General features: G+C 42.6%; 1 protein-coding gene across 1 annotated transcript; it reads left to right on the plus strand.

Annotated features, from left to right (window-relative positions):
* Nucleotides 1-4,750: 4,750 nt before the first annotated feature.
* tmem41a (transmembrane protein 41A) lies at nucleotides 4,751-11,592 on the plus strand. Its single transcript, XM_022247585.2, has 5 exons — nucleotides 4,751-4,963; nucleotides 6,102-6,258; nucleotides 6,546-6,707; nucleotides 7,959-8,097; nucleotides 8,716-11,592. Exons 1-5 carry the CDS (start codon nucleotides 4,842-4,844, stop codon nucleotides 8,889-8,891), a joined length of 756 nt encoding a protein of 251 aa, XP_022103277.2. The 5' UTR covers nucleotides 4,751-4,841; the 3' UTR covers nucleotides 8,892-11,592.
* Nucleotides 11,593-11,949: the final 357 nt, after the last annotated feature.

An 11,949-nucleotide genomic window follows, 5' to 3' on the forward strand; every position in this document is an offset into this window, starting at 1 on the left:
ACGGGAACATCGCTTTCTGGGCGGATGTCCGTTTTCAAACGATTTTGTACCAACCTAGATTTCAAAAAAGTGTGATTTTCCTCTTAAGGAATGTGTAGGGGGGACCCCTGGGCACACTTAATTAGCGCCCCGAATGATTCGGCCCACAGCCTGTCTCAGCCCAATTGATTTCAGGTGTGGCAGTACCAGGTTAGAAATAAAACGGGAACATCGCTTTCTGGGCGGATGTCCGTTTTCAAACGATTTTGTACCATCCTAGATTTCAAAAAAGTGTGATTTTCTCTTAAGGAATGTGTAGGGGGGACCCCTGGGCACACTTAATTAGCGCCCCGAATGATTCGGCCCACAGGCTGTCTCAGCCCAATTGATTTCAGGTGTGGCAGTACCAGGTTAGAAAAAAACGGGAACATCGCTTTCTGGGCGGATGTCCGTTTTCAAACGATTTTGTACCATCCTAGATTTTAAAAAAGTTGAATTGGCCCACAGGTTGTGTCAGCTGATTTGTATCAACAGTTTCTGACACGTCGTTGCGCCAGCACGCAGATAACACTTTGGTTTTTGTCTTTTTAAATTCAATGGGGTTGATAGGGAGGAAGGACTAATGTTTGAGCTTCCGAGAAAGTTGTGCATTTTTGCAGGAAGGCAACAGCTGTCCAGTCTCTTCCAATGCAACGACTGCCCATTGGTAATGTCTGTCAACACGTAATTCGCCCGCCACCCTGTACTGTGTTGTTTTTGGTGGATCGGAAGTTTAGCTGCCACTTAGCGACGCAAGGGCTCGTTTATTTATTTTGGAGTGTCTGCTTGTAATTCTGTCAATTAATTACTAATACTGTTGACTCGCGTTTGCAGGGTTTAATGTCGCGTTTAGGGGTTAAGTGGAGTGGACATTGTTCGCCACCGTGATTTTTGTTATCCCAAGGGTTTTGTCGATATTAGCAGTTTTCTATGTGGCTAAATAAATAGCAAGGGATATTCCGGTATGTTACTCTTGCAAGCAAACTTCTAAGAATGATCAGTTATGATTATTTTGTCAAACTGTCCTAATTATTACAACAAGCTTGCTGCAGTGAATAAGATTTAACAGAGCAACGCATGTTTTTCAGCAACATTAAAAGGGCCTGTGGCTAATGTGTTTTAATATGTATATAATAAAGGGGGGCAACAACATGGACAGAAAAATTGATTACTTTAAGTTTTCATGCACTGTTGGGGGTACCAAGGGGGAAGGAAAGTATATAGGTGAGTTTCATGAAATTTGAAGTTTCATTTGTCATGACTTACAAAGCAACAGCGGTCTCCCCCGAGGCCACGATAAAAGATAGGTAACGCATGTCAACAAGGCTGGCCCATTAGGTTAGTGTTTCCCACCACAGCACAGAACAGGGTGGCAGGCGAATTACGTGTTGACAGACATTACCAATAGGCAGTCGTTGCATTGGAGGAGACTGGACAGCTATTATCTTCCTACTCACATACCAAAATGCACAACTTTCTGGGAAGCTCAAACACTAGTCCTTCCTCCATATCAACCCCATTGAATTGAAACAGAAAAAAAAAACCAAAATGTAATGAAATTGTTGATACAAATCAGTTGAGAAAGCTTGTGTGCCGAATAAACGTTTTTGGAATCTAGGATGGTTACAAAATCATTTCAAAACGGACATCAGCCCAGAAAGCGATTTTCCCCGTCTTTGTTCCTAATCGGGTGCGCTGACTCCTGAAATCAATTGGGCTGAGACAGCCTGTGAACCGAATCATTCGGGGCGCTAATTAAGTGTGCCCAGGGGTCCCCCCTACACATTCCTCAAGAGAAAATCACACTTTTTTGAAATCTAGGATGGTACAAAATCGTTTGAAAACGGACATCAGCCCAGAAAGCGATTTTCCCCGTCTTTGTTCCTAATCGGGTGTGCTGACTCCTGAAATCAATTGGGCTGAGACAGGCCGTGGGCCGAATCATTCGGGGCGCTAATTAAGTGTGCCCAGGGGTCCCCCCTACACATTCCTCAAGAGAAAATCACACTTTTTTGAAATCTAGGATGGTACAAAATCGTTTGAAAACGGACATCAGCCATGAAACCGATGTTCCCCGTTTTATTTCTAACCTGGTACTGCCACACCTGAAATCAATTGGGCTGAGACAGGCTGTCGGCCGAATCATTCGGGGCGCTAATTAAGTGTGCCCAGGGGTCCCCCCTACACATTCCTCAAGAGAAAATCACACTTTTTTGAAATCTAGGATGGTACAAAATCGTTTGAAAACGGACATCAGCCCAGAAAGCGATTTTCCCCGTCTTTGTTCCTAATCGGGTGTGCTGACTCCTGAAATCAATTGGGCTGAGACAGGCCGTGGGCCGAATCATTCGGGGCGCTAATTAAGTGTGCCCAGGGGTCCCCCCTACACATTCCTCAAGAGAAAATCACACTTTTTTGAAATCTAGGATGGTACAAAATCGTTTGAAAACGGACATCAGCCATGAAACCGATGTTCCCCGTTTTATTTCTAACCTGGTACTGCCACACCTGAAATCAATTGGGCTGAGACAGGCTGTCGGCCGAATCATTCGGGGCGCTAATTAAGTGTGCCCAGGGGTCCCCCCTACACATTCCTCAAGAGAAAATCACACTTTTTTGAAATCTAGGATGGTACAAAATCGTTTGAAAACGGACATCAGCCCAGAAAGCGTTTTCCCCCGTCTTTGTTCCTAATCGGGTGTGCTGACTCCTGAAATCAATTGGGCTGAGACAGGCCGTGGGCCGAATCATTCGGGGCGCTAATTAAGTGTGCCCAGGGGTCCCCCCTACACATTCCTCAAGAGAAAATCACACTTTTTTGAAATCTAGGATGGTACAAAATCGTTTGAAAACGGACATCAGCCATGAAACCGATGTTCCCCGTTTTATTTCTAACCTGGTACTGCCACACCTGGAATCAATTGGCTGAGACAGGCTGTCGGCCGAATCATTCGGGGCGCTAATTAAGTGTGCCCAGGGGTCCCCCCTACACATTCCTCAAGAGGAAAATCACACTTTTTTGAAATCTAGGATGGTACAAAATCGTTTGAAAACGGACATCAGCCCAGAAAGCGATTTTCCCCGTCTTTGTTCCTAATCGGGTGTGCTGACTCCTGAAATCAATTGGGCTGAGACAGGCCGTGGGCCGAATCATTCGGGGCGCTAATTAAGTGTGCCCAGGGGTCCCCCCCTACACATTCCCTCAAGAGAAAATCACACTTTTTTGAAATCTAGGATGGTACAAAATCGTTTGAAAACGGACATCAGCCCAGAAAGCGATTTTCCCCGTCTTTGTTCCTAATCGGGTGTGCTGACTCCTGAAATCAATTGGGCTGAGACAGGCCGTGGGCCGAATCATTCGGGGCGCTAATTAAGTGTGCCCAGGGGTCCCCCCCCTACACATTCCTCAAGAGAAAATCACACTTTTTTGAAATCTAGGATGGTACAAAATCGTTTTGAAAACGGACATCAGCCATGAAACCGATGTTCCCCGTTTTTATTTCTAACCTGGTACTGCCACACCTGAAATCAATTGGGCTGAGACAGGCTGTCGGCCGAATCATTCGGGGCGCTAATTAAGTGTGCCCAGGGGTCCCCCCTACACATTCCTCAAGAGAAAATCACACTTTTTTGAAATCTAGGATGGTACAAAATCGTTTGAAAACGGACATCAGCCCAGAAAGCGATTTTCCCCGTCTTTGTTCCTAATCGGGTGTGCTGACTCCTGAAATCAATTGGGCTGAGACAGGCCGTGGGCCGAATCATTCGGGGCGCTAATTAAGTGTGCCCAGGGGTCCCCCCTACACATTCCTCAAGAGAAAATCACACTTTTTTGAAATCTAGGATGGTACAAAATCGTTTGAAAACGGACATCAGCCCAGAAAGCGATTTTCCCCGTCTTTGTTCCTAATCGGGTGTGCTGACTCCTGAAATCAATTGGGCTGAGACAGGCCAGGGGGCCGAATCATTCGGGGCGCTAATTAAGTGTGCCCAGGGGTCCCCCCTACACATTCCTCAAGAGAAAATCACACTTTTTTGAAATCTAGGATGTACAAAATCGTTTGAAAACGGACATCAGCCCAGAAAGCGATTTTCCCCGTCCTTTGTTCCTAATCGGGTGCGCTGACTCCTGAAATCAATACTATAGAGCGATTTCGATTTTTGCTTTTTCGCATTTCACACTTTCTAAATAAGTTCTGGCACTCTTTTATATTTCTGCCATTAAATTCCATGCTTCTCTAGAAATCACCGAGTTCATGTGCCTCCAACTTCCTTAATAGAAGAGAAACTGACAGTATACAAATTGCGAACCCGTTCGCGAAGGCATTATTTTGGGTCCATCATTGTCTGTACTAGCGCCCTCATCCATTTTGCATGAAGGCTTAGTGTTTTTTCGTACACATTCCGTCTGTATTTCCTGTTTGTGAAAAAAAAATCTCAGTTGTTCACGTTGTTTCATAGCTAAGATACATTCCGGCGAAGGATTTATTTAAACATTACTTTTTGTCTGTAATTTGTTTGTGGACGTTTATGGGCTTTTTCTGCTATGCCGTGATCGGCCTCCGTAGAATTTCTTTCCGGTTACGTGAAGGGTTGCTTGCAGCCGTAAAAATAGCGTCCAGCCGAAAATCAGGCTGGCCGAAAATCCGGCCCGAATTTCGTGCCAATTTCAGCCTGGTTACCGCATTGAGTATTTTTAGATTTTGGCAACAAATAGATGAAGAGCGCCTCCAAGAGTTAATGTTAACGCCGATGTCAAGAGGATGTGAATTGCGTAACTCACTGGGCATTTAAAACACCGACCTAATATTAGGTTTTTAAAGATGGCTGTAGTGACTGCCATCTGTACTGTTGGTTTGGCTTTCACAGTAGCTACGTCTTGGTTGTATTTGTTGTCCATAAACTTGCCGTCCTTGCCTGAAAATCTACATTTACAAAATGAAAGGTAGGTCGTGTCTATCGACAAAATGATCGATAATCACGATATGTTGGGCGCGCGCGATCAGTCGCTTGCCGCTTGGCACGGTGACGGTTGCGCGATCGCGTTGATTTTGTACGAAATCTCTGATTTTGTCTGTACTTCCCTTTTTTGAAACATTCTTACACAATTATGAACGACAAGTAAAAGGCAATTGGCTGATGGCAGAATTACCAACGAATCGTGCTTTCAGATCGACTGATCATCGTTGTCGTAAAGGATCATGAATATCGAGCAATCACGCCCAACAGATACTATGTATCTTACAATTCACTGTTAAGCGGTGTTGATCTTAATAAATAATTGCTGATCAGCTCCTATTGAAGCAACACTCAGCCAATCTGTCAGTCATATTGATAGATTGTGGTTTAATGTTCCATATTGTTTTAACCTGCTTGTTAACGTGGTTAATGTTACTTTGGTTACAGTCAGACAGCATCTATGTTCTGTTACTGTTATTGGTCATATTAGTGTTATAAACTTAAAGTAAGTTGGGGTCATTCAATTTTAGTTGGGACAGAGACGTAAATGACTGGCTCACTATGGCCATGGTTAGAATGAGAACAACTCAAAACCACTGTACTGTTCATGGATTTGGGCAGTGTTACAAAAGGTTTGAGGAAACTTCTTTCAATCTGAATTGTAAATGCTACCTGTGATAAATAATTCAGGTCATTGTTTTTGCTTTGTAGAGATACTGATTGTGTCCCGTGCATGAAGTCGAAAATTGTTTTAAACTAGACAAGCCAAAAAATGTATTTTCAAATTTAATTTTAATTACAGATTACTTCCAATCCCGCGGACTAAAAGTACATTTTCAACAAAGTCATTGTTAGGTGCATCTGGTTGATCAACAGGATGGTGCAAGGACCTTGCGCTGTTGGTGAATCCTGTGTGAAATGTACTTTCCCTTTTCTGAAACAATATCCCACAGCAGAAAAGTAAAAAGAAAAGGCAAATGGCCGAGGGGACAGTTATTATCAAACTGTGCAATGAGGTGACAGAAGATGGAGCAGTTGCACAGATCAACCAATGGAGCATAACATCATGAAATCTGTATTGAAATCTACAAGTAATTGTGCAACAACCATCTTTTTTCATTCAGTATCGAGCTGAAGTTTCCCACTAATTTGGACGACTTGACCGACATGGCCGAGGTCCTCCAAGACTACAAGGCCAATCACTTTGGCTATGTCATGCTGCTCTTCTGTAGTGCATACCTCTACAAGCAAACGTTTGCTATCCCAGGATCAGTGTTTATGGTAAAGACCCTGGAAAACAGATGAAGTATAAAGCCTGCTTTGATTAATAAGAATATCAATCAGTAATTCCCTTGTAATGAATGATTTACTTCGAAAGGTAGTTCTAGAAATCCCATGATCAGAGAATGAAGGCCAGTGTTGGCAAGTGGCTTTGTGAATGCACTTTTAATTCAGTGAACTTTTACATTTTTATGAATACATTCATGGTAAAGAAAGCAAGACTGAAGTTACCTTTTGGGGCAGCTCAGAAAGCCATGCCTTGGTTCTTTGTTCTTAACATTGTCTAGAATCTTCTGGGTGGAGCCTTGTTTGGTATCTGGTATGCCTTCCCTCTGTGCTGCGTTCTGACGGCCACCGGTGCCTCGCTCTGTTACCTCCTGTCTCACCTCTGTGGCCGGGCTGTCGTGATGAAGTACTTCTCACAGAGGATACAACCGTTACAAAAAAAGGTACACCGTTTTTCAGGCTTCTGGCTCAGTGGAAGAGCAAGTGGCATAGTACTAAAAAAGGAATGGGGTCTTGTCTGACTACTGCACCTCACAGTCATATCTTTGCCTCGCGGTGGCTGGTCACACTATGGCAGGCCTTACTACAGCAACAAAAAAGAATCTTTCATTAATGAATCAATGTACATAGTTATGAAATTACTGAATATTAAACATTGCTAGACATTAAACGAAACCATTACCCTCCTTAAGAGTAACTGCGTAACTGGACATTGTGAAGGAAAATTTGACCCCAACAGGGGCAGATCCGGGAATCCTCCCATGGGGGTGTCAACAAAAACTCACATGTGCTATATGCTTTCTAGCCGGTCTGGTATTCTTAATGCTCACTTTGTGCAAATACATGTAACCATTATGGGATGTCATCTTCTTATTATTACTTTTATTCTTTCATTTTGGGGGAGGTGCGTCAGAGTGGGGGAGGGGGAAGAAAGTTGACCTTCCCCCTTCCCGATCCATACCTGACCAACCAATGTATCTGCAAACTTTGGTTTTCCTTACAAATAGCAGGTAATGTGACGGCAGTCAATGCCGACTGACCTGGAGGGGAAACTGCATTCCACACATTAATGGTCAGATTCACAAGCCGTGTCTGAACAGCATACTGTGGGGCTACGGCTGTGTCTTTGTTATCATTAGTGTATCATGGTGGATAGCCATTACCTGACATCAAAGATGGTGAATCCAAGAGTCTTGTAGTTGAGTCCATCACCAGAGCATTGGGAAGTCCTTGTGCAACTCCAGTCACAAGTAACAGGGTGATAAAAAACGCTTTTGTTGTTCACTTCAGCCTAATTGAACAGCTTTTGATTTAATAATAAAAATAATAATATAGATTTATACAGCGCACTTATCCAGAAAACCGATCAAGGCACAATTCCATTATTATTACCCCTGCCCACTGGGCCCATGAAACATTCCATATACCATCTCAGCTGTCCAGGGAGTATACAGCTTGATGCTGCCATTTTGCACAAAGCATCTAAAATCAATCACAGTAACCATCTCTGCCCTCACAAGTACCCAATTACTCCTGGGTGGAGAGAGGCAATGAATGGCAAAGTGCCTTGACGTGTGGTAAATTTTTAAGGGCAGTAACACAGCACTGGGGAAATGAACAACGCCAGACCAAAAATCTGTTTCTTTCACAAATATAACAGTCGATGTATTGATTTGAAATTCCTTGCCCAACAGGTGGAGGATAACCTAGACAGCCTTTTCTTCTTTTTGCTCTTCCTGAGATTGTTTCCGATGTCACCCAACTGGTTCCTTAACATCAGTTCACCCATCATTGGCATTCCACCGCTCCAGTTCTTCCTGTCTGTGTTAATAGGTCAGTAGTCCATTCTTCACTGGACGCTTGGGATATCTTTCCTAGGAAATAGAGATAAGTGACCCAGGTACCGCATCAGATCTTTGAAAGCTTGACCGGCGGTGGGCAGCCCAGTTGACCCCCACTGAAGAAAAGCCCCAAATAATGGGCACGTTTCTTATGGCTTGTTGACGAGAAGAGGTTTTCTCAGGGGTGACGAACAAATAAAATCCATGGTAGACGTCTTTGGTTTTTCTGAGAAAGTTTCCTTTCAGAGATCATGAATCAATGCGAGTCATTTGGCATTACCTGCTCCTCTCTATAAACAGCTCTGTGACACTGTTCACCATATCTGTTCAAACTGTGAACCAAAAATTTGCTCGTTGAAATTATATCTGACAGAGGATTGTTGGCTTATTGTTGTTTACTTGCACAATTGCCAGCAGAGGTAATTTGGAACAGGCAAACATCAAAAAATTTGAACAGTTTTTGTGCAAAATCAATGCAACTTTGGGACTTGTGAAAGACCAAGAAATCAGTCAAAGGTTGGCTGAACACTTCATCACTGGAAGGCGCGATCATGCAAAGAACCCAAGAGAACCTCAAGGTTGAACACAGATGACCGGTTTTTATTTGCAGGGTTGATGCCATACAACTTCATCTGCATCCAGACAGGCAGTATCCTGTCCTCGGTGACCTCCCTCAACGAGATCGTCACGACGGGCGTCATGCTGCGGCTAGCCGGCATGGCCTTGGTGGCGCTCTTGCCCGGCCTCGTCTTCAGGAAGTACAAGAGACGGATGAAGCGTGACTGATGCTGCATGGAGTTTTTAACCCTACAGAAGGCGGTTAGGGGGGCAGATTAATGTCTCCACCCACCAGTGACATTTTCCTTGATATTTTTGCAGTGTGTTTTCTGTTCGTACTTGGACCTCAGGGTTTTCCCGGTAATATCATACAATCATTTTGACACCAGTTTTATGAAGGTCAGACAAATGGTTCTTGTTGAACACCAATTTTTCCAAGGCAGGTCAGCTCAAAGCTCTTCCTGTACATGCTAAATGCACACAGGCTGACCACACACAAGACCGTGAACTACAAATGACCTCAACAACAAAATCGCACGTCAGATCAAATCAAAACTTCACAGATGTACTGATAATGTGGGATGGCCAAGATCGCGGTTGCGGGGCCTATTTCTCCCTATTCCGCAGGCTGTTACATGGACAAATAAGAATACCAGTTCTGTTAGGGTTAATACAAAAACAGGGTACACAGTAATCCCCGATGTGGCCTTTACCTCATTGGCAACAGGGTTGGTGCAGATGGCTCAGATTGCCTATATGGTTTAGCCATCGAAAAAATCTTCTCTCAGATGTCACATGCCCCTTGTCAAAGATTTTTGAAACTGTGTCTTTTTACTTACCTGTTGTACAGAAAAATCCATTTTATTGCCAAAGCAGCAGCATGTGATAGAATATCAAAGTTTATCTGTTTATTTTAATGTAAAACTATTGTGTGTCTCATACATTTTAACTATCAGAAGTGCTTAAAAAGGTTCACAAATCTGGACTCGTAGACATTGCCTGCTACACTGATAAATCATATCAAAGTTACAATCACCCGTTGTGTATGGAGGACATGATATTTATCCTAGTTGCAAATGGACAAGTTCTCAATAAGCCATTTGTGAGTTCAATTTGAATAAAATCTGGTGCACTGAGTTATCTAACTGCACATAAACATAACGATTTGAATTCCCCAGACTGAAGACACTGTTGCTATACCTCGTGATTCGGGGCAAGCTTTCGCATAGCGACCACCATCTCTGGAATGGACTGGTTCCTTTATGCCCTTCATATCCATTCAGAACAGTGTATTGTTGCAAGTCTTGTGCCAAGGTGTCTCTTATGTAAATAAGCAAAAGCTTGCCCCGAATCACTGGGTATAGCAACAGTGATTTTAGTAAGGAGAATTCAAGTAGTTATGTTCACATGAATTAAAAGAACTCAGTGTACCAGATTTAGGTCAAAGTTAACTCGCAAATGGCTCATTAAAATAGAGCTCAGTTGGATTGCATTAAGAATTGCATTCACAGGACAAACCTCTAGTGCAAATTAGATTTGTTCACGACTCTTTTGCCGCAAGCAGCTGCTGTGGACAAAGTCATTCTGAAATCAGTGATTGTGATCAGTGAAAGAGAGTAAGTGGTTGGCACAAGGCTTAGTAGCATCAACAGGTGTACCAAGGTTTCACTCATGACTGATTTCAAAGCACACCACCACCACTACATTGTGATCTTATGGACGAAAACACTTGGTTTTCCAATTAGCGTGCCAAGCTACCTGTGCTGTTCTTTCTGTGATTTTCTTTTTTGGGGGGAGGAGACATTGAAGTCATACGTCTCTTTGTAAATTCCAGTATTTTTCAAAATCCTTTCAACAAGATATTTCTCCACCTACTGTTTGCGCACAAATGTCCTATTCAACAGTCCAACAGTCGCAATTTCAAAATCGGAACTTCTGGTTTGATTTGAAATGAACAATGAACCAAAATTACATGTACAATCTTTGGCCAAAATCATGTGCATTGTCAAAACAGCTGTTTGTGACCGGTCACCACAAAAAGAGCTGAATTTTCAAAAACTGAGATATTGCATCTTTATTTCTGACATTGTTTCAACATTTCTGACCGGGCATGAATAATGCTATCATTGAAATTGATGAGAAAATTTTAAATATCTGATCCTGCTAACAAAACTGGAATTAAATAGACGGGTTACTCTTTCAAAATATCACAAACTTCCAAAATTGACCTCCATTTCAATATTTGACTTTGAACCCTCCAAACAGGAAAGAGCCTGGTCATATTTCATCATCCTATTTGTATTTGGTTTTTCAAATAGATCCAGTTAATAGTAAGCCAAGGCAGTGAATTTAGAAGTTTCATGATTTGTTGTTGTTTGACAGACATATTCGTAATATTTGTGTCTTGGTCCCACAAAGAATGACAATGTCTGTATGCATCCAATTATGCCAGCCATGCACACTTGTACATGTAATGAATTTCCTTTGCCCAGAACACCTACTTTGAATCAAACTCAGGACCTCAAAGTAAGCCTCTATACTCGTAAATTTCCCTTCTCAAACAGTGAAATTATACATGTAACTATGCAATTGTTGGGATTGATCCCCCGATCTTTGCACTGAGAATCCAAAGTATTAAAATATTAACATTTGAAGGTAGCAACACATTGCCAACAGCTTTGTTGGTGGGGTATTAAAGAACATAATTTCTAGCCACCTTTTCAAATATTTTCTAAAAGCGTACATGACCACCTAACACCATAACACCAATGTGGGATTTGTGCACTTGGGAAAGGTGACAAATTTGGACAAACTGAGTACATGTATTGATTTCTTGCTTCTCACCTATTTATCAGGGTGTATTTCTGTTATTTTTACACTCCAGTATTAACTGTCTTTTGTAATAAACAAATAAATACTTAGAACTTTACTGAATTGATTTGTTTTTCTTAATCACGCAGCTCTTGTCTCTCCAGCCAGACACGATCTCACCAGAGTACAAGAAATCCTGGATTGCGAGGCCAAAAAAGTCAGAATGAGAATAAGCTGGCCAAAGACTAAGGTCAGGTTTGAGTCGCCATCCAATCTCCTCCCTCACGCCCTTAATGTTCATGAACAGTGGGAATTAATGTTCATGAATAGTGGGAATTAATGTTCATGAATAGTGGGAACATGGCTCCCGGGAACCACGTTCCCCCCACAAATTCCTGGTGCCCCCCCCCCACTAAAAAAAACGGATGAATGAAAATTGAACAAGGCCAACGAAAACTTGCACCAAAAAACCACA

The sequence above is a fragment of the Acanthaster planci genome, linkage group LG03 (genome assembly GCF_054643075.1).
Source record: "Acanthaster planci isolate LZ-2023a linkage group LG03, COTS_SCS, whole genome shotgun sequence".
In the NCBI taxonomy this organism is placed as follows: Eukaryota; Metazoa; Echinodermata; class Asteroidea; order Valvatida; family Acanthasteridae; genus Acanthaster; species Acanthaster planci.